Source organism: Hemitrygon akajei, chromosome 5 (genome assembly GCF_048418815.1).
Source record: "Hemitrygon akajei chromosome 5, sHemAka1.3, whole genome shotgun sequence".
Lineage (NCBI taxonomy): Eukaryota > Metazoa > Chordata > Chondrichthyes > Myliobatiformes > Dasyatidae > Hemitrygon > Hemitrygon akajei.
The window spans coordinates 65,932,643-65,956,319 of NC_133128.1; the positions used below are offsets into that span (position 1 = coordinate 65,932,643).

Sequence of the window (23,677 nt, forward strand, 5' to 3'; positions counted from 1 at the left end):
ACTTCCCCTTTCTGAAGTCCACAATCAATCCCTTGGTCTTACCGATGTTGTGTGCAAGGTTGTTGCAACTGATCTATAGACAGTAGGTGCAGGAGTAGGCCATTTGGCCCTTCGAGCCAGCATCACCAATCACTGTGATCATGGCTGATCATCCACAATCAGTACCCCGTTCCTGCCTTCTCCCCGTATCCCTTGAAACCGCTATCTTTAAGAGCTCTATCTAGCGCTTTCTTGAAAGCATCCAGAGAATTGGCCTCCACTGCCTTCTGAGGCAGAGCATTCCACAGATCCACAACTCTCTGGGTGAAAAAGTTTTTCCTCAACTCTGTTCTAAATGCCGTACCACTTATTCTTAAACTGTGGCCTCTGGTTCTGGACTCCCCCAACATCGGAAACATGTTTCCTGCCTCAAGTGTGTCCAATCCCTTAATAATCTTATATGTTTCAATCAGATCCCCTCTCATCCTTCTACATTCTAGTGTATACAAGCCCAGTCCCTCCAATCTTTCAACATATGACAGACCCGCCATCCCGGGAATTAACCTCATGAACCTATGCCGCACTCCCTCAATAGCAAGAATGTCCTTCCTCAAATTTGGAGATCAAAACTGCACACAATACTCCTGGTGTGGTCTCACCAGGGCCCTGTACAACTGCAGAAGAACCTCTTTGCTCCTATACTCAACTCCACTTGTTATGAAGGCCAACATGCCATTAGCTTTCTTCACTGCCTGCTGTACCTGCATGCTTACTTTCAGTGACAGATGAACAAGGACACCTAGATCTCGTTGTACTTCCCCTTTTCCTAACTTGACACCATTCAGATAGTAATCTGCCTTCCTGTTCCTGCCACCAAAGTGGATAACCTCACATTTTTCCACATTAAACTGCATCTGCCCACTCATTCAACCTGTCCAAGTCACCCTGCCTTCTCATAACATCCTCCTCACATTTCACACTGCCACCCAGCTTTGTGTCATCTGCAAATTTGCTAATGTTACTTTTAATCCCTTCATCTAAATCATTAATGTATTATGTAAATAGTTGTGGTCCCTGCACCGAGCCTTGTGGTACCCCGCTAGTCACTGCCTGCCATTCTGAAAGGAACCCGTTAATCGCTACTCTTTGTTTCCTGTCTGCCAACCAATTTTCTATCCATGTCAATACCCTACCCCCAATACCAGGTGCTCTAATTTTGCCCACTAATCTCCTATGTGGGACCTTATCAAAGGCTTTCTGAAAGTCCAGGTACACTACATCCACTGGTTCTTCCTTGTCCATTTTCATAGTTACATCCTCAAAAAATTCCAGAAGATTACTCAGGCATGATTTCCCCTTCGTAAATCCATGCTGACTCGGACCGATCCTGTTACTGCTATCCAAATGTGCCGCTATTTCATCTTTTATAATTGACTCCAGCATCTTTCCACCACTGATGTCAGGCTAACTGGTCTATAGTTCCCTGTTTTCTCCCTCCCTCCTTTCTTAAAAAGTGGGATAACATTAGTTACCCTTCAATCCACTGGAATTGACCCTGAATCTATAGAACATTGGATAATGATTATCAATGTGTACACAATTTCTAGAACCACCTCCTTAAGTACCCTGGGGTGCAGACCATCAGGCCCTGGGGATTTATCAGCCTTCAGTCCCATCAGTCTACCCAACACCATTTTCTGCCTAATGTGAATTTCCTTCAGTTCCTCCATTACCCTAGGTCCTCTGGCCACTAATACATCTGGGAGATTGCTTATGTCTTCCCTAGTGAAGACAGATCCAAAGTACCTGTTCAACTCATCTGCCATTTCCTTGTTCCCCATAATAAATCCACCCATTTCTGTCTTCAAAGGCCCAACTTTGGTCTTAACTAATGTTTTCCTTTTCACATACCTGAAGAAGCTTTTACTATCCTCCTTTATATTCTTGGCTAGCTTACCTTCATACCTCATCTTTTCTCCCTGTATTGCCTTTTTAGTTATCCTCTGTTGCTCTTTAAAAGTCTCCCAATTTTCTGGCTTCCCAGTCATCTTTGCTATGTTATACTTCTTAACTTTTATTTTTATACTGTCCTTGACTTCCCTTGTCAGCCACGGTCACCCCCTATTCCCCTTAGAATCTTTCCTCCTCTTTGGAATGAACTGATCCTGCACCTTCTGTGTTATTCCCAGAAATACCTGCCATTGTTGTTCCACTGTCATCCCTGCTAGGGTATCCTTCCAGTTATCTTTGGTTAGTTCCTCCCTCATGGCTCCATAGTCCCCTTTGTTCAACTGTAATACTGACACTTCCGATTTTCCCTTCTCCCTCTCAAATTGTAAATTAAAACTTATCATATTATAGTCACTACCTCCTAATGGCTCCTTTACCTCGAGTTCCCTTATCAAATCTGGTTCATTACACAACACTAAATCCAGAATTGCCTTCTCCCTGGTAGGCTCCAGTACAAACTGCTCTAAGAATCCATCTCGGAGGCACTCCACAAACTCCTTTCCTTGGGGTCCAGTACCAACCTGATTTTCCCAGTCTACCTGCATGTTGAAATCCCCCATAACGACCATAGCATTACCTTTGTGACATGCCAATTTTAAATCTTGATTCAATTTGCACCCTACATCCAGGCTACTGTTTGGGGGCCTGTAGATAACTCCCATTAGGGTCTTTTTGCCCTTACAATTTCTCAGTTCTATCCATACTGACTCTACATCTCCTGATTCTTTGTCATCCCTCTAAAGGGACTGAATTTCATTCCTCACCAACAGAGCCACCCCACCCCCTTTGCCCACCTGTCTGTCCTTTTGATAGGATGTATACCCTTGAGTATTCATTTCCAGCCCTGGTCCTCTTGCAGCCATGTCTCTGTTATTCCTACAACATCATACTTGCCAATTTCCAACTGAGCCTCAAGCTCATCCACTTTATTCCTTATACTTCGTGCATTCATATATAATACTTTTAATACATTACTCCCCTCACCTTTCACATCGATTCCTATTGCACTTGGCCATACTCTCTGATCCCTTCCTGAGCTTTTTGCCCCATTAATTCTGTTGACTTTCTTAACTTTTCTTATTCTCTCTATCCCTTTAACTCCATCCTTATATTTCCAGTTCATCTCCTCCCACCCACCCCCCCCCCCACTACTTAGTTTAAACACACCCATGTAGCAGTGGCAAACCTGCCTGCCAGAATGCTGGTCCTCCGCCTGTTAAGGTGCAACCCGTCCATTTTGTACAATTCATCCTTACCCCAAAACAGATCCCAGTGGTCAAAAATCTAAAACCCTGCTTCCCGCTCCAGCTCCTCAGCCACACATTCAGAACCCCTATCTCCCTGTTCCTGCCCTCATCAGCACGAGGAACTGGAAGCAAACCAGAGATAACCACCCTGGAGGTCCTGCTTTTCAGCCTTCTTCCGAGTTCTCTGGAGTCACGCTGCAGAATGTCTTTACTCTTCTTCCCGACGTCATTTGTGCCGACATCCACTACCACTTCCGGCTATTCACCTCACCCTTGAGGATGCTCTGCAATCGGTCTGTGACATCCTGGATCCTGGCACCAGGGAGGCAACACACCATCTTTAAATCCCACCTGTTGCTGCAGAAACCCCTTCCTGTACCTCTCACTATGGAGTCCCCTACTACCACGGCTCTGCCTGACGTCTGTCTCCTCGGCTTTGCTTCTGTGCCAATTTTTGACTCGCAGACCTGTCCGCCTCTCAAGACTGGCAGTGTCTTCTGTCCCAACAGCTTCCAAGTGGTTAAACCTGTTTTCAAGAGGTACATCCCCCGGGGTCTCCTGTACTCTCCAAGCATCCAACCCTTCCTCATCGTCGCCCCTCCCTTCTCTCTTCTGGTATCTTCGGTGTAACAATCCCGCTGTAGGTCCTGTCCAGAAAACTCGCGTCTTCCCGGATGAACCTGAGGTCATCCAGTTGCCTCTCCAGTGCCCCAACACGGTCCTTCAGGAGCTGAACCTGGACACACTTTTCACAGTTGCAGCAGCCGGAGGCACCATCAGTGTCCCTGACCTCCCACATCAGGCAAACACCACATTGAAACAATTTACCTGTCATTTCTTCACCACCTCTCACCCTCTCCAACTGTGGCGTAGTCTCCTCCCTCAGCCTCCTGACTGAAGCCTCTCGAGCCAAAGACTTGCACTTTTCTCACAAGGCACTTCCCTTGTCAAGGCCGCTCTGTCTCACTTGTGTACGCCTCCTCATCACTATCTGAAATTCTGACAATAGTTGTGTCATTGGCAAATTTATAGATGGTGTTTGAGCTGTGTCTAGTCACAAAGTCATGGGTGTAGAGAGAGTAGAGCAGTGGGCTAAGCACACATCTTCGAGGTGTGCCAGTACTAATTGCCAGTGGGAAGGAGAAGTTATTTTCAATTCTTACAAACTATGCTCTTCCAGTGTGGATGTCAAGGATCCAGTTGCAGAGGGAGGTACAGAGACCTAGGTTTTGGAACTCATTGATTAGAACTGAGGGTATGATTGTGTTGAACACTGAGCTGCAATCAATAAACAGCAGCCTTACGTAGGTGTTACTGTTGTCCGGGTGATCCAATGCTGAGTGGAGAGCCAGTGAGACTACATCCACTGTAGACTTATTGTGGCGATAGGCAAATTGCAATGGGTCCGGGTCCTTGATTAGACAGGAGTTCATTCTAGCCATGACCAACCTTTCAAAGCACTCCATCGCAGTAGATGTGAGTGCCACCGGGGAATGGTTGTTGAGACAGCTCACCCTGCTCTTTTTGGACATTGAGATCATGGTTGCCCCTTTGGAGCAGGTAGGAAACTCTGACTGCAGCAGTGAGATATTGAAGGTGTCCTTGAACACTCGCACCAGTTGGTTGGAACAGGTTTTCAGAGTCCTACTAGGTACACTATCAGGCCCTGATGCCTTTCAAGGGTTCACCCATTGGAAAATGTTCTGACATCAGCTTCCAAGACAGAGATCACGGGGTCACCAGATGCTGCAGGGATACGCATAAGTGTAGTTTTCAAAGCATGCTTAAAAGGCATTGAGCTCAACTGGGAGTAAAGCATTAATGATGTTGGGTTTCATTTTGTAGGAAGTAATGGCCTGCAAACCCTGCCAGAGTTGATGTGCATTCAATTCTGTCTCTCACCTCAGTTGGAATTGTTTTTTTCTGTCCTTGAAATAGCCTTCCGTAGGTCATACTTGTACTTCTTGTATATTTCTGTTTCATCAGTTTTAAAGCCACAGATTTAGCCCTCAGTAGACTATGAATCTTCTGGATCATTAATGGCTTTTGGTTTGGGTATGTCCAGTATGTTCTCAAATGCTCACACTAATCCACACAGGTCTTGAAGAAGTTGGTGACAACCGTGGTGCATTTGTTTAGATTTAAAGATGAATCTCTGAATATTGTGCAGTTCATTGACTGAAAGCAGTCCTGTAGGTAGACCTCCACCTCCATTGACCATACTTTCTTAATCCTCACCACTGGTGCTGCGGTCTTTAGTCTCTACCTATACACCAGGAACAGATGTACAGCCAGGTGATCAGACTTTCCAAAGTGTGGGCATAGGAGGGCACGGTATGCGTTCTTGATAATGGTATAACAGTGGTGAAGTGTGTTTGCTCCTCTGGTTCCACAGGTGAAATATTGGTGGTAGTTGTTCAGAGACATCTTCAAGCTGTCTCGGTTGAAATCACCCATAATGATAAGGGAATGCATCAGTGTGCGCTGTTCTGTGCCTGTTGGTAAAGGAGCTCAGAACCTCCAGTGCCTGCCTGACATTGGCCTGGGGTGGAATGTACACTGCCACCATGTTCTCAAGGAATATTGACGCTGCTGGGTTGCAATGCTTGGGTCTCACAGAACACATCACAACTATGTTGTTCAGATGTTGCATATATCAATATAATTCACCAAGGAGGTTGAAACAAACTGACTTGAGGAGATTTGACAAACACACAATAAGGTGAAAATGGACTATAATTTAGGGCAAAAAGATGATGAGAGGCATTGATTGTGCGGATAGTCAGAGGCTTTTTTCCCAGGGCTGAAATGGCTAACACGAGAAGGTCCAGTTTTAAGGTGCTTGGAAGCAGGTACAGGGGAGATGTCAGAGGTAAGTTTTTTTACACAGGGAGTGGTGAGTATGTGGAACGGGCTGCCGGCAGTGGTGGTGGAGGTGGGAACGATAGGGTCTTTTCAGAGACTCCTGGATAGGTATATGGGTAAGCCTAGATAGTTCTAAGGTAAGGACATGTTCGGCACAGCTTTGTGGGCCGAAGGGCCTGTATTGTGCTGTAGGCTTTCTATGTTTCTAATAAATTTGGCCATTAATTTGGTAATCCAGAGCAAACAAGTTGTGTTTGTAGATGATGTGCAAAAAGTAAGTATTGATAAACAGAAAGATTTTTGTGAGTTGGTACACAGATCAATGGGCAGCAATATACTATCACAGACAGTTAGCAGGTTACCACAGGATTCTGTTCCTGAGAGCCATTCACAATCTGATCTGTTCCTACTTTGAAAACAGTGTGGGGAAGAGGATCATAGAAACAATTGCGATAGGAAAGTGAGCAGGCACAGGAAGAATGACTTCGTGATGGCCTTACTGACTCTCTGAGTGACTGGCTCTGCTCAGCGCTCTGAGCTCTGCTTGGCTTAATTGAACTCTTAATTGTGACTGACAGAGAAGGCACACAGAAATGCTATGTTCCCATCTGTATGTGCACCCTCGAAACAGCTGGTGAGTACAGCCCCATCCATCCCACTAGTCTTCTAAGTGTTGGCCCTCGTTTACAGGATATTGATAAGTTGGACTTTTGTAAACTGGGGAGGACCTGTACTTCATTTTGCACTCTGAATGTTTTCTCAGGAACAAGAGCACGAGCAGGATCAGCTTCCTGTGGACATCTGCTTCTTGAACCTGCTTCCATTCAAACCTGAACACCACACTGCAGGGTAGTTCAGAAGAAACAAGCAGAAAATTTGAATGTGAAATTAATTTTTGGCAGGGTATCAGGCAAATTCTATGTTCCTTGTGGTGAAATACTGATTTTACCTTCAGCTCAAGAAGTAGACAGACTAAGCTTCGATTTGACACTTGACTGGAAAATGTGAGGTCCAAATGATCTATTGTTTTGTCAATACTCCAGTCAAGCACCAGTGTAGATGACATTTAAGTGCAAGTTTTGGACTTGACTCCATCATCTCTTGAATAGACTCAGAAATACTCAGCTAATTTCGGGTCCTTGAAGTAACCCTAAACTGGAAAATTCCAAACGAAAAATACTGGCAATTTTATTTTAGGTTCCTTAACTGAAATTTTCTGCATTTTAAGATATTGGCACTGATTACAAAATCAGAGACCACCTGAAATTAAGTTGTTTGATGAGACTTCTGCAATTGTACCTTCAATGGGTGCTTGAACTATGACTCTAAACAATGGTGCCCTTGTCTCTTGCTTTAAATCAGGAAAAGTCATATTGCAATACAGCAATTTCACAAACTTTCACTTTACTGCAAAGATTTTGACTTAAGGTAAACGGAAGACCATTATAATGACTAATTAAGAAAACACCATGCCTCACAAGAAAGAGTTCTTCAATCTTAGTTTTAAATGAACTGCGCATGATTTTGGAAACAAAATCTATTTGCTTACATACCTACTTACCATCAGTCTTTGTTAAATCAGTTTTCAAAATATTGAGTCAAATTACTCATTTTATCATTTGAGGTTGAGTTCAAAGTCAAACAACAATCTAACTAATGAGACAATCTCATTTCCATTCTGTGAGACTCTCTCTACATCCCTGACTAATTACAGTGTGCCTCCTCATGAACTTGATAAATTGATTCTATTTCATTCATTGACTCACTTATACTCCATTAAAATTGTTATTATGGTACCTGAATATCTGATGGCAACATTGCCTAAATGAGTCTTCTGAAATCTTATTAACGACAAACACCTCAATGGCTTGATTTAGTAAAACAATGCAAGCAGCATTAGAAGTGCCAATTTTACATTGTTCTTACAGAAGTTCAATCTAGTCGCTGATGATAATGGTCCTGCTGCTAATGTCATTAGCCTCACAGACTATCATCTACTCACTAAATGTAATATGTTTACATTAAACAACCTAAAAATCTTGAAAAAAATCTTTCAAGTTACTGTCACAAGATACATTAAATGAAATAATATTTTGGAAGGTAATGAGCCCAAAAAAGAAATCTTGGGTAATGGTTCATTTTATGCTTGAATAATGATACATTTTAGTGGACTATTAATAATAGATTATAGAGGAAGAAGCAGTGGTTATTTTTCAGTGGTCACTCTTGTAATTGGACAGCAGTGATTAGTGTAACCCCCTCCCTCTTCCTTGCCATACCCGCCCAAACCCAGCTATTTATGGGTTACCTCAGGAAAAACACTATACAATTGGAGGTCCCAGGATCTGGATAATTAGCTGTTGGGAAGGAAGCATGTTCTGAGAGAAGGGCTATCATTCAAAATGTTTGCTGACACTTCAAAGAATCAATGCATCACTCACATGGATCGAAGACATTGCATAACATTGAAGGAAGCAATTCAACACTTTGCACTTCTGCTATAACTTGGAAAGACCCCCGCCACATCCCCATGCTCTTCAGGTTTCCTCTTTTCAGGTGCATTAATCCAATTCCCTTTCCTTGGGCTGTGAATGACTGTTGGTACTGTGACTTGCACCTTAGCCCCGGATTAATGCTGCTTTGTTTGGCTGCATTCATGGGTTGAATGACAGTTAAACTTGAGCTTCTACACTTCCCAATGAATCTACTAATGTCAAGTGATAACATCTGGTATTAAAAACTGAGTTGGACCTGGGTCTGACCCATCATCTTCGCTACGTTAACTGATTCAAAGCTTGACAGTGGGTTTGGGACTGCATTTGACTTCAGAATCCCAAGAGAAAAAAAAATCCAAGTTTTTTCTTGTTTATTGCTGACCAATGTCTCGGTTCAAAGCATTACTGGAAAAGCTCAGTTTGACAACTCCTTCCCATTGCACAGTTGAAGGATGTACTACACTATTTTCAACAGGATCAGTCCTCACAGGATGAGGTATTAAATAGTAGCAGTGTAGTACAGCAACAGACAGTAGCTTCAGCTGAAGGAAAGGGAACAATGGAAGGAATTTGAGAAAAGTTACACGCAGGACTAACAAAACAGTCTGCAATGTCAGATTCTGTCCAAAGCTACTAATTTTGCTTCTATGCTAAAAATTTTGTTACTTTGCTTTGTGAGGCTCCCTGTTTTAGAATAACATATAAAAGTACTGGCATAATGTATAATGTACTTTAGTGATATCTCCAGTAGAATAAAGAGAATACAGGAAAGACAAAGACATAATCCCTTTCTTCGATAACAACATCTCCTTCGGCATCCAGAAAAAATGCTTAGAAGAGAACAGTTCTACCACATCCATGCATAATTTTAAATGGCCACAACTGATTTTTGTCCAATGTTTAGTAATTTTCTCCTGCTGGTTGGGTCCTCACAATTTGGTTCTAGCCAGGTTTTTTGGGGAGGCAGTATGTGAGGACTGGGGAGAAGAAGGAAACCTATTACAAAATCCATCAAATTTAGCAACAGGACTTCAGCTATGCTTTTGTTTCATGTTAAGCTTTACGGAATGTATTCCAGCCGGCCATGAATGATGATGGTCCTGAGTAATTTGTAAAGAACTCAGAGAAACCTGGGGCTCAGAGGGCTGTGAGTTGGTGTGGGAACAACAGGACAATGGACCAGTATGCAGGTAGAAGAGAGAAATCAGTCATTAGACAGCTTGAAGTATAGTTCTGTGGAGTGGGGACGACGGGGGATCTACTGATTATGGCAGGCTTGTTTAAGGGATATGCCAGGTGAATGCCGGGACTATAAAAAGCAACAAATCTGCCTGATCTGGCTCTTTTCTTCTGCATTAAGTTGTTGGAATTCTGGAGCCCTGGGAAACCTGACTAGCCAGCGTCAAATTTAAATAAGACTCCCAGGTACGTGGTGCAAGTCTTAAGTCAAGTGTCCCCGTGGTGCAAGAGTGGAGTACAGATACAAATAAATATCGTGTGCAACCCACTGTTGGGAAAATAGGCAGCAGGGCCATTACAAAGCAGATACCTGCTACGTTGAATCAATCATTTTTTTAACCTTGTGCTGTATATCGATTGTTCCTCATGCACAAGTTAAATTGCACTCCGTCCTCATATATCTGCATCAATTTTGAAGGACAATTTTGCAAAGTTTGACAGTTATTTTCACAATTGTGAGCCCACAATTTCTTGTTTAGTATCTCAGTGGGCAAGGATCACTGTCAGAAGAGAAATCGGTAAAAGTAGCCTTTGATGCCAGATCTCTGAGATGAAAGAATTTGTACCATGATAGCTAATCCCTCACTCCCAGTCATCTCAGGATAACCTGCTCTTGCATTGACCAAGAATATTTATTTATGCTATGAAGGGGGCAAAATAATTACTCCTTTCTCACTATTCATCATAACAAACACAATTCTCACCAGTTGCTATATAACAAAAGTTCAATAACAAGAATGAAAACGATTGTTTTGGAAACTAAACTCGGATGGCATCTGAGAAATGGTAAAACTAAATGGGACAACTCTTTGATCTGACCATTGCATGACCCATGACCGGTTTAAAATGGATCCAGTCAAAATGGTTATGAGAGCTGTATGAGATTCAAAGACAAAGGAGTAATAAATTCAGAATTTTCTTTTCAACTATCATTCACATAGCATGTTGTTATATTGCTGTTTACCTTGACTTTTTCAATATGATCCTGCAATGAGTCAATTAGCAGATCCCCTACAGGTTGCCAAGTATCTTTGATAGCTTCAGCCTGTCTCAATTTGAGGTTCAATTCATCCATTGAATCTTGCAATTCCAGTAGTCTCTTCAAGGCATCATCTATACACTTCTGCCAATCAACAGAGTGAGTGCTCAGCTTGTCCCATTCCACTTTCACGTCTTCGGCATACTTCCGAATGACTCTAGCAACATTTTGGACATTCTCTTCAGGTGTTTTTTCTGCATTAAGTAACAGGAGAGTTATGTTAAGAAAATTAAGTTCTTGAAAGGAATAAGATTTAACACCTTTGAATGGAATAACATCCCGTCTCCACTCCTTAACATTTACCTGTTTGTCCAGGTTTTGGTTATTCATTTTGTGATACTGTACACTTTTTTGGTTTGATGTTAATGTTTAGATTGCAGTTATGAAAAGCAATATTTCTTTTGGAAGCAATTCATATGAAAAGGACCTATTTCAATCTGGCTTCACTGTGCATTCAAGAAAGATCACGGCATTATTAGAGTATACAGCATGCAAAGTAATCTTTTTTTGTTAAGTTGGGATATTATGTGATACTTCATAGCATGTAATGTTTCAGAGTTCACATCTCATGACATATTTAGTTCAGCAGTCAGGACACAAGCACAAATGCCTTTCCATTACAGTGAACTGAACATCAATCAGAACTTTCTATGCATTTTTCTGTCCAAGAGAGCCCTATGAGGAGAGACTAATTTGTGAAATCTATCCCAGCAGGTGAGCATGAAATTGCTGTTATGTTTTCACTCAGACCATTCAATGTAGCACAAGTTTTGGTCATTATGTATAAGAACCGTGGTTCCTTAAGGTTGTTATAGCCATGGGTTGGTAATGGGGACAAGCCCCCACTACCTATGAAATACTCCCAATACAGTCAAATAGTCTCTGACAACCAAGTCCAACCACTGGCCTTCACATGTGGCTCAGCTACTAAGCTAAGTTGAACCGTTTCCACTGACAGGAGAAGGGACAAAGGCAGGTTATTGGAACCTTAAAATCAGTCGCTAAATATGAAGCTCTTTAGCCGTGGTTGGCACAGGAGAAGGAAAACTCTGATCTCCAACCTCCGCTGCCTTGTGAATATACCCACTCATGCAGAAGGCTTTGGGAGAAAACTCTTGAGGGAAAAATCCAGAGCTGGAGTCCCTAAGGCAGTCCTACTGATGCACCATCAATAACTCTCGGAGATGTGAGGCGAGAGATAGGCTTTTATTAGCTGCAAGAGAGCACTATCAGCAGCAAGAGACCATCACACAACATCCTGGAGACTGAGGGAGGAGCAGTGCCTCCAATTGCCTTTATACAGGGGTCTGTGGGAGGAGCCACAGCGGGGGGGGGGGGGGCGGTGTCCAGACAGGTATATGTAGTTCACCACACCTACATTCAGTTTAATGTTGACTGGCAACTCCTGTGCCGCTGCTGGTACCAAACTGTATCGGTCTCTACATTCCTTTGTGTTCATCAGATGCATGGAGAGGAGGAGCTTGCTACATGGGCAACAGCTTGCTCTCCATATTGGACTGCCCAGGCTTGCGTATCTAGACAGCTAGGGTGCAATATCCACAGTCAACTCTGACCAACGGAGGCCCTTCTAAGAACAGCACTTGACTTTGTTGCTAAATTACTTCACTGAGTGTCTGCCAGTCCAATTGGATTTTGACAAAAAATGGCATAGGGGTATAAGCTTGTACTAAATAATGAGTGAGCTACATGTGACTGTATTAAAAATAATACAACGCCATAGGATATTTCTCTTTAGTTTTATTTTTTGAAGGGCAAAATCCTGAATTTAAAAGGTGACTGGCTGGGTTAGAGTTGTCAATGTTTGTACATCATTGGCCTGGGAAGGAAAGTGAAAATATGAATCACGGCCCTCACTCTTGAACACTGTCCCAGAAACTGGAATGATCCCAGCATAGATTTGGACGAGGGAAGCAGAATTAACTGTGATGTCAAGTATGGGTGAAAACTATTAACAGTCATTGTCTGCATTTGTAGCTGCAAAAAAACCCTCATGGGTAAGGTACCAGGAGGTGTTGTGTGTCTGTGGACATTCAGGTGACATGGGACTACATCGTCGAACAAAACAGATAGTAAAACAAAAACCAAGATATTCCTTTACTTATGCTCACAAAATCCAAATTTCCATATATCTTCAGAGCAACTGCTGAAGCCCAGTTTATCCAATGCGGTCAAGTAGCACAACTGTGGAGCAGCTCCTTTGTTTGCTGTTCTGGGAACTAACCCAGCCAAAGCTTCCCTTAACGTGGAAATATAATGAAATTCTTAACAGCGACGATATTATCAGAGAAACCATTGCAAATAAATTATTGAGCCTGACGTTGTGACGGAGTTTAAGAAATCCATCAACCAGGGGTTGCAGCTGCACCAGACAGATTGCAGAACTGGAAGATCACGTTGGTTTTCTATAAGCCCAGGACAGACCACACTTAAAGCACAACAGAGAAGTTGGGGCACGTGCCTGTGAATTTATAGTGAGCAAAATAAAATAGGCACATACAACACACACAAAATGTTAGAGGAAATTCAGCAGGCCAGGCAGCATCTATGGAAAAGAGTAAACAGTTGACGTTTCAGGCCAAGATCCATCATCAGGAACTGGCCTGCTGGGTTCCTCCAGTATTCTGTGGGTGTTGCTTGGATTTCCAGCTGCTGCAGATTTTCTCGTTTTGACGCACATACAATGCTTTTAAGTTCTCCCATCTATACTTAAAACTATTTTGTTTAACTCTGCATCATGTACAAAGTTGCTGAGTTTTTCTGTCTGATCTTTTCTCAGATCCCACCTTCTTCAAAGTGTATCTTTATGTGTCCTTTCCTATTTGACGTAAGCATTGGAATTACATACTTACAGCACTTCATGTCTATTGTTCAGGACATAACTAAAAAGCAGCTGCTGTCTTTCTGTGAGAAAGAAAAACTCTGCTACCATTTAGGACTACATCAAAGGCAGTTTTATGCGATGGGTTTGCACTGCCAAAGAAATGCCAGTTGTTATTCAAATTCATTTTGGTTGAACAATAAAAAATGTCACACTGGGGAGACTGCCCATCTGAGCTGTTCTTAAATTCACCTCCCAGAAGGCAAAGGGCGGCATGGTAATATGTTGTGGCACAGTGTTCCCTTTGATCATCTTATCTTCTGTACTTGAGTTCCTTTGGCCAGAGGGGCAAGAAAATAGGTTCTTAAGCATCTGGAATGTTAATCTGTGAACATTGTTAACCTGTAATCTGTGAATCTAAGAAATGCACCAATTGATACACTTCAAGTGATGGTGCTACGGCTTCATTTACTGCTGTCCATTGATGCCCTTTTCAAAAATCATGCTAACTGGGGATTTGGATGCAACAATCCAAACTCCACCGCTGAGATTCTGCATGGGGGGAGCGAACAGGGGAATGACCTAACTAACCTGAGTAGTTTACTTTTTGGAAACAACCAAGCTAGTACTTTACTACTATTAATCTTGAATCTAGAAGTAGGCTTCTAAAATACAACGTTTGGTTAAGTGACTTCTTCAGAAATTCAACTAGGTTTGTTAGGCCTTTACAAATCATTGCTGGATGTTCAGATCAGCTGTTTGATGACCCTTTCCTTAACTTGTGGAGCAGGTTAAGACCTACAAGTATCTGGGAGTACAGTTAGACGAGAAGCTAGACTGGACTGCCAACACAGATGCCTTGTGCAGGAAGGCACAGAGTCGACTGTACTTCCTAAGAAGGTTGGCGTCATTCAATGTCTGTAGTGAGATGCTGAAGATGTTCTATAGGTCAGTTGTGGAGAGCGCCCTCTTCTTTGTGGTGGCGTGTTGGGGAGGAAGCATTAAGAAGAGGGACGCCTCACGTCTTAATAAGCTGGTAAGGAAGGCGGGCTCTGTCGTGGGCAAAGTACTGGAGAGTTTAACATCGGTAGCTGAGCGAAGGGCGCTGAGTAGGCTACGGTCAATTATGGATAACTCTGAACATCCTCTACATAGCACCATCCAGAGACAGAGAAGCAGTTTCAGCGACAGGTTACTATCGATGCAATGCTCCTCAGACAGGATGAAGAGGTCAATACTCCCCAATGCCATTAGGCTTTACAATTCTACCGCCAGGACTTAAGAACTTTTTAAAAGCTATTATTAATGCTTTTTGAGATAGTGATTTAGATGCATATCATATTTTTTACTGAGTTAAGTATTGTATGTAATTAGTTTTGCTACAACAAGTGTATGGGACATTGGAAAAAAAAGTTGAATTTCCCCATGGGGATGAATAAAGTATCTATCTATCTATCTATCTATCTATCTATCTATCTATCTATCTATCTATAATCTCCCAGCAACCAGTGTTAGTCTAACTAGTCTAAATGTCATTGATTTCTTTACTTACTTTTCCTAAACCTTGCTAAAAATAAGGCAATGAAATCCATCACATATATGAGTAATTTTAATGATTTAACATTAAAAAATACATCAATCATCCCCAAATGAGTATTACCAATTGATTCTGTATGATTACAGCACAAATTTCATTCCTATTAACCAAACACTACAGGAATTCTGAAGTTACCTTTTGGTACAGATAAAAGACTTTCAGGCCCTCTGATTGACTGATCAGCCAAGAACAAATTCACTGTGTCCAATGTGCTCATGATCACTGGTTCTTTTGCCTTCAGCTCCCGTTTGAAAGTCTAGGGCGAGAAAAGCACATTATATTTCTATTTCTACTTATTTTACAATCAGTAATGAAACTACAGTATCAACTAAAACAACAGAAGAATGTGTATGGCAATAGTTGAATATACTTTCTGCAACTTGTGTCCTTATCGAGTTAATACAAGTGGTGATTGATAAGCTTGTGGCCTAAGGTAGAAAGAAGTCAATTTTAGAAAACTAAGCAGATTTATTTTTCAACATAGTCCCCTCCTACATTTACATACTTATCTCCTCATCTCCTTCTACCTTAGGCCACAAACTTATCAATCACCCCGATGAGTTATTAACTTCAAACTTTCTGCATAATCACTCAAAGAGTTGAACTGAATGTGCATGTGACGAGAGCTGTATAACTCAGCTCCTTCTACCTTAGGCCACAAACTTATCAATCACCCATGCTGTGGACAGTTTCTGGAGGTCCAAGATCTGTATGCTCCATGACTGCTGGCCTAAGTGTGTAAATGTAGGAGGGGACTATGCTGAAAAATAAATGTGCTAGGTTTTCTAAAATTGACGCCGTCTACCTTAGGCCACGAACTTATCAATCATCCCTTGTACTCTTGAAAATCCTCTGTCACAAACCTCTGTTCAATCAGGCATTTCTTTATGTCTACATTTCCATGGTAAAGGCTGACTGAACACATGAATCAGGTTGATTTAAGTCTCATTTTTGACTTTGAATCTTCTCTGTGCTGCGAAGAACATGATTGTTATTCTAACTCCAGAAAGCTTTGGTCTTCATCCCCCATTTCCGGAGCCATAACCTACATCGAAAACTCCTTATGCCACCTTCTGTTCTAGAGGAGGAAGAAGTCTTCTTGAAGACAGAGATGCTTTCTTTCATCCTTCATACTTGGTGGGTGCTGTGGGCATCAGGTGCCTGTTCACTCCTCTCTTACATCTGGTCCTGTTGAAGTCAGTGGCAGGTGGGAGCTTAACAAGATAGCTGATACTGCAGCATTTAATCAGTGCTTCTGACCAGGGACAAAATTTCAAACTTTTTGGTTTAATGCTTAAATTTATCACCTTATTATGTTGCTTGGGATGGGATCAAGCTCAGATTTCCACGTCATCTGCAGTAAGATGACATGCTGGCATTCACACTCCACAGTTGTGTGTGAAGAATGGCTACTTGCATGAAGTACCAGTAGACAGGAGGTTCTCTTGAACGATTCCCAAACAAGGAATTTCTTCAATTCCATTTATTCCTGAAAATACATACAACCCTATGCTGACCATCCCAATGGGGATTCAGGACCAACCTTTTTGCAGATTCTATTTTGTAACACCAGACTTCAAATTAGAAGCAAAACAAGAATTAGTGCAACATTATTAATCGGACAAATAAGATTTTGCTCTCGTCTTCTTTCTTGATTCTTGACTCTGAAGCTACTTTTCTTTTTCAGTTCTAATGTTCTGCAAATATACTACATACCCTCAGGGTACATTCAAGCTATCAAATTCATAAGCATAAGACAAAATAGGTTCACAACAAATTGACTTTATAAAGCACAATAGAGACTAAATGTAGTTCAAAAAATTATTTACTTAAAGGAAGCAACAATCAGTCTACTCAAGTAACTCATTACGTAAAGCAGTATCTGAAGGGGGAGAGGAACTGTTGATATTAGGGGTTAAAACCCTGGATCAGGACTTAAGAAATGAAGTGATTCACTCTTGAACTGTAGGTACCTTGCTGAGCGAGGATTCTGCTTTGTTTAAATAACTGGGTTTAAACCTTTTCCAGTACACTACTGACATTAATGGATGAAATTTATCAGGATTGGTTCCTTGTATTAAGTAATGTAAATAAATAACAAAACTCTAACTGCAATGACATGACTGAGATAGTTGGTACAAGCTAATACTTCAATGTGAATTGAGTATAAAATATATTCAAATTTTTCAAAGTAGGATACAAGATTGTTCTTGCATTATCATCTCCTTGCACATGCTGGCTCACGTCTTCATGAAGATAGAAGAAAAAAATAGGAAGAAAGAAAATACGGCTCAAAAAACTGAAAACAAAACCATTACACCATTTGACTTCCATGCAATTATCTTTTGTTCAAGTTCAAAAGATACTGGTTTGCCTTCATATTGAAAGTGATTGCAAATTGATATTACTGCCATCTGTCTCAGCCTTATCCTCAGAATCAAAATTTGTGTTGCTATTAGGCATGGCAATATATAGGATTGTTTTTTTTATGTTCATTTTGACTGGATTGGTCTTAATTTAAATTGAATGTTATTCCCAAGCCAGCACTACAATGTGGCAGGAGGCAATCTCTTCCAGGGAAATTTATACTTTTGTATCAGTATCAGGTCAAGCTTCCATTCTCTGGATTCAGGCTGCGTTTATGTTGCTGCACACCTATGTTCTTGGTAAAGCTGCAGTGTGAATATATGTTTGGAGAGTTTTTAAAAATAGTTTTACCAGCAATGATCAATGAAGAGCTCAGAGTTTCCATTAAATACTCGAAGAAGCAGCTTCCCATTAAAGATTTTTCAGCCTCCCACTTCTAACACCATTCTTAAGTGACCAAAGAAATGGATTGGAAAAGCGAAAATATTGTGTTTGCATTCTTGTAAGAAGATTCTGAAAATGCACTATACAGCCTAACAAAACTGAAGATTTTTCATGTCATAAAACAACGGAAACATAGAAAACCTACAGCACAATACAGGCTCTTTGTTCCACAATGCCGTGCTGAACACGTAGTTAATTTAGAAAGTACCTAGGGTGACACATAGCCCTATATTTTACTAAGCTCCATGTACCTATCCAAGAGTCACTTAAAAGACTCTACTGCATCCACCTCCAGCACCATCGCTGGTAGCCCATTCCACGCACTAACCACTCTCTGCGTGAAAAATTTACCCCTGACATCTTCTCTGTAATTACTTCCAAGCATCTTAAAATTGTGCCCTTCCCATGTTAGCTATTTCAGCCCTGGAAAAAAGCCTCTTACTATCCACACAATCAATGCCTCTCATCATCTTATACACTTCTATCAGGTCACCTCTCATCCTCCGCCACTCCAAGGAGAAAAGGCCAAGTTCACTCAACCTACTTTCATAAGGCATGCTCCCCATTCCAGGCAATATCCTTGTAAATCTCCTCTGTACCCTTCATGGTTTCCACATCCTTCCTGTAGTGAAGTGACCAGAACTGAGCACAGCACTCCAAGTGGGGTCTGACCAGGGTCCTATGTAGCTGTAACATTACCTCTAGGCTCTTAAAGTCAATCCCATGGCTGATGAAGGCTAATGCACCGTATGCCTTCTTAACCACAGCGTCAAACTGCGCAGCTGCTTTGAATGTCCTATGGACTTGGACCCCAAGATCCCTCTGATCCTCCACACTGTCAAGAGTTTTACCATTAATACTATATTCTGCCATCATATTTGACCTACCAAAATGAACCACCTCACACTTACCTGGGTTGAACTCCATCTGCCATGTCTCAGCCCAGTTTTGCATCCTATCAATGTCTTGTTGTAACCTCTGACAGCCGTCCACACTATCCACAACACCTCCAACCTTTGTCTCATCAGAAGATTTACTAACCCATCCCTTCACTTCCTCATCCAGGTTATTTATAAAAATCACCACTAGTCACCGACCTTTGTGCAGAATATGACTCATCTACAACCACTTTTTGCCTTCTGTGGGTAAGCCAATTCTGGATCCACAAAGCAAGGTCCCTTTGGATCCCATGCCTCCTTACTTTCTCAATAAGCCTTGTTTAAGCAATGTTTAAACAAAATAAAAATATGCTTTTCATCAACTTGTGTAGCATTGCTTGACATGACTACTTGTAAAACTGCAGTGATGAACTTTGCTTTGTTTGGAAGTAATATTATTTAAGCAATAATCCAACTAAGGTTACAGAGAGCTTAAAGAACTTAAGGAAGACAATTATTCATTGAAGCTAATCTGAATCTGCAGGCAGGCATAATATTTGAAATACATTTTGAGCTTAAATTTGAAAAATAAAAAAATTGTATTTCCCTTACTCGGTGAACATCATTCTGCTGTTGCACTATGGGAACATCACCACCAATAGGCATTTGCCTCCTTAGTTCATCATTCTTCAAATTCATCCATGTCAGTAAGTCCTGGAGGGAGATCTTCAGCCGCTTCCACTGCTCAGCGTTTGTTTCCAGACAGGCTCTATAAGCAAAGAGAAAACCCACAGCATTCTTATTGCTCCAATTACAACAAAACAACCATGTTATCATAACATACAGCTAATGAAGACACAATGATAAACTAGTATTCAAATCAAAGTACAGCTCCAATGCCATGTTTAAGTTTGCTGATGACACAGCTGTTGTTTGCCGATTGGAAGTTGGTGACAAATTGGCATGAACGAGTGAGACTGAAGATCTGGTTGAGTAATGCCAGAACAACACCTCTCACTCAACATCAACAAAACCAAAGAGCTGATAATTGACCACAGAAGGAAGAAACTAAGGGTCCGTGAGCCAGTCCTCATTATGGGATCAAAGGTGGAGAGGATAGGTAACTTTACATTTCTTGCTGTTAATATATCTGAGGATCTGTCCCAGGACAAGCACGTAAGTGCAATTACAAAGAATTCTTTCCTGCTTAGAAGTTTGTGCAGATGCAGCATGTCATCTAAAACTTTGTCAAACTTCTATAGGCGTACAGTGGAAAGTATCTTGACTGGTTGCATCGCGGCCTGGTATGGAAACACTATTGCCCAAGAATGGAAAAATGTAGTGGATACAGCCCAGCCATTACAAGAAAAGCCCTCTCCACCACTGAGCACACCTACATGGAACACTACCACAAAAAAGCATCATCAAGGACCCCCATCATCTCTTCTCACTGTTGACATTCAGAAGGAGCTATAGGAGCCTTGAGTCTGTTAGGGTTAATGTTAGGGTTAATTCGAAACTGCCATTACAGGTCAGGAGTGGCTCACGTAATATTAGGAGACCGTAATGCGAGGGAGGGGGGAAGCGAAACTGGGGATTCCGCTACACCGAAACTACTAGTGTCACGCGATTCAGTAAACAAAAGAAACAGGTAACTCGTGAGTGTATGGCATCGGGCCAATAAGATGGACACAAGTGCCCGATATTACCTAATATGTAGCGGGGGGTTGTGCTGGGGGGGGGGGGGGGGAAAGGGATATAAATAAGAGCAGATTGTAAGGGGAAGTCGGAACGCGCCTTCTCCAGCGACTCCGTGGATTCGCTGTGCCAGTTACGAATTCTGCAATAAACCCAAGTTTTGTAATATTCCGGTGTTGGTTGTCTCTCTTCCTAAACGAACACAGGGCAGAATTTCAAGCCCAACATTTGGTGACCCCGACGTGGGGAGGGAGAGACAACACAGGCTGGCGGGTCCGACAGCAGACAACTTGCGGCCGCAAGCTCGACTAAGGTCAGGAAGTGCCTGTTATATCGAAGACTTCCACTAGATAGTTGAATCACTGAGTTAGATCTTGTCTGCTGACGGATCCTCACCAACCCCAAATTACCCTGGGAGAGATCATTCCCGGTGCAGAATCGTGACTGGTAAGTACTAACTCTTATCTGTTTTTAGGAAGATCCTCCGCCCGTGGAAAAGTCTTCTGAGTGAGGGTACCCGCCGCCCACGATGGGCATAAAAGTCTCAGGAGTGAGGAGGAGAAGAGAAAAGTGTCGCGGTACACCGTAGTACACAGGGATACTGACGGTGCCTACCTTAGACTGGTTGTTAAGAGGAGAAATCTCCCACGCAAAGGTCAGGTTTTGAAAGGCGACCGTCCCACATTTGATCCTCTCTGTGTACTAGGGAGCCATGGAGCACTTCAATTTCGAGTTACCAAAACTCAGACATTTGTGTGTTGAGTAACAGAGTATATGAGAGTTTTTAGAAATATGGGAAAAATTGATAACTGTGCGAGTTCAATAATCTAACAGTGAGCAGCCGCAGGGGTCGGACACCATCAAGGTAGGAGTGGAAGTGTTCCTCCGAGGCCCGGGGAAGCTCACCTGGAACAGAAAACGGTGGCATGGTCCATACCCTGTCACCAAGGTCTCCAACAGGGCATTAAAAGGTAAGAAGGGAGGGGGACAATAACTGGCATCATTTTCTACTGGCTAAATAAGACCTCTGGCAAGTGGGGAGAGTTTCTGGGACAGTCGGCTCTAGGACTGTCTATTTCAATTGCTATCTTTATCACGTGTGGTTGTTGTTGCATACCCTGTATCAGGACCCTAGTCATCCGGACTATAGATCGAACCTTGACTGGAAAGAATGGACCTCCACCGGCGTACCAGGCACCCTTGTTCCCGGTGGAAGGGGAGGACACGGCCCTCCCGTAAAGCGGACGCGCTATGGGAGGACACGGACTGAAATGGACCATGGCAAGGGGGGGATTGTGAATCTGTTCTTGAATAAGTTTTCTGAAATGTTGCATGCTACTTGTAAAAATTGCGGATGTTTAGGGAACCCCTACCCATATTTTGTGACCCTAGGTCGGACAAATCAGGATAAGCAAATAGGGAGGACACGCCAAAGAGTGCCGGGGGACGCTCACCTCCCTGCCTGATCCCGGCAGCCGCGGAAAAGCTTGTAAGGGATGTGGCCTCTGGGAGGCCAAGGGAGGGAGTGTTAGGGTTAATGTTAGGGTTAATTCGAGACTGCCATTACAGGTCAGGAGTGGCTCACGTAATATTAGGAGACCGTAATGCGAGGGAGGGGGGAAGCGAAACTGGGGATTCCGCTACACCGAAACTACTAGTGTCACGCGATTCAGTAAACAAAAGAAACAGGTAACTCGTGAGTGTATGGCATCGGGCCAATAAGATGGACACAAGTGCCCGATATTACCTAATATGTAGCGGGGGGTTGTGCTGGGGGGGAAAGGGATATAAGTAAGAGCAGATTGTAAGGGGAAGTCGGAACGCGCCTTCTCCAGCGACTCCGTGGATTCGCTGTGCCAGTTACGAATTCTGCAATAAACCCAAGTTTTGTAATATTCCAGTGTTGGTTGTCTCTCTTCCTAAACGAACACAGGGCAGAATTTCAAGCCCAACAAGTCCCAAACCACCAGGTTCAGGAATGGTTATTGTTAACTCACTGATTATTATTGCTTATTGTTGTTATCATTTGTTATTATTGAGGTGGACTACTGTTGTATCATCAGCGAAGTTGATGATGCTGTTTTAGCTGGATCTGGCAGTGAGTCAGCAGTGTGAATATCAGTGGGCCGGGCACACAGCCCTGGGGGTGGGTGTGGCATGGTACTAGTGCTCATTGTGATGGAGCTTGAGATTTTGCTGCCAACTCAGACTGACTGGGATCTTTCCATCAACAAGTCCAAGATCCAGTTACAGAGAGGGGTGTTGAACCCCAGCGATGACGGTTTACCCACCAGCCTCTGAGAAATTATTGTATTAAAGGCCGAGCTGAAGTCAACGAACAACATCCTGGAGTAGGAGGCATCATTTTCTAGGTGGGACAGGATGGAGTGGAGGGGGCTGAGGTGATGGCAATATTATTATTATTATTTTTATTTGTACTGTTTGTCTTATTTTGCACATTTGGTTGTTTGTTAACCTTTGTGTGTAGATTCTGTTAAATTTCCTTGTTCGATTGTGAATGCCTGCAAAAAATGAATCTCAAGGCAGTATGAGGTGACACGTATGCATTTTGATAATAAATTTACTTTGACCTTTGAAATCAGTACCCAATAACTTGACTGGAAAAGGAGAGAAAATGGGGGTGGGGGTGGGTGGGGGGAACATCAAAAGAATGTAATGCAATGTATTCAACTCACTGAGCTGTTAGTAATTCACAAAATAAATCTTGATGCAATATTTCAGTCCAGCCAACTTTTGGAGATAGAGAATATTCTATTATTTAGCAATACAATGAACATTAATTTGAGGGACCACTCTTGATGACAGCTATGCAGGTACTGTTCACCAAACTTTCTGGACCAATGAAGCAGTAAATTGCTGCAGCCAGAATTCCAAGAGCTTCCAGCTGCCATTAATTATCTGAAAATAATTTGAAAATCATTCTGTGTAACAATAATTACATATCTAACTATGGACCAAC

At 42.3% G+C, this 23,677-nt stretch overlaps 1 protein-coding gene across 10 annotated transcripts in view; it reads right to left on the reverse strand.

The window, feature by feature from the left end:
* Positions 1-23,677, reverse strand: part of dmd (dystrophin) — a 1,932,045-nt gene that overhangs the window by 210,349 nt on the left and 1,698,019 nt on the right. For all 10 annotated transcript variants that reach the window (XM_073045659.1, XM_073045653.1, XM_073045656.1 and 7 more), the window contains 3 exons: positions 19,612-19,768; positions 15,446-15,566; positions 10,800-11,068 (listed from right to left, as the gene is read on the reverse strand). In XM_073045659.1, coding sequence (XP_072901760.1) covers positions 10,800-11,068; positions 15,446-15,566; positions 19,612-19,768 — 547 coding nt within the window. The remainder of the gene's footprint in view (positions 1-10,799; positions 11,069-15,445; positions 15,567-19,611; positions 19,769-23,677) is intronic.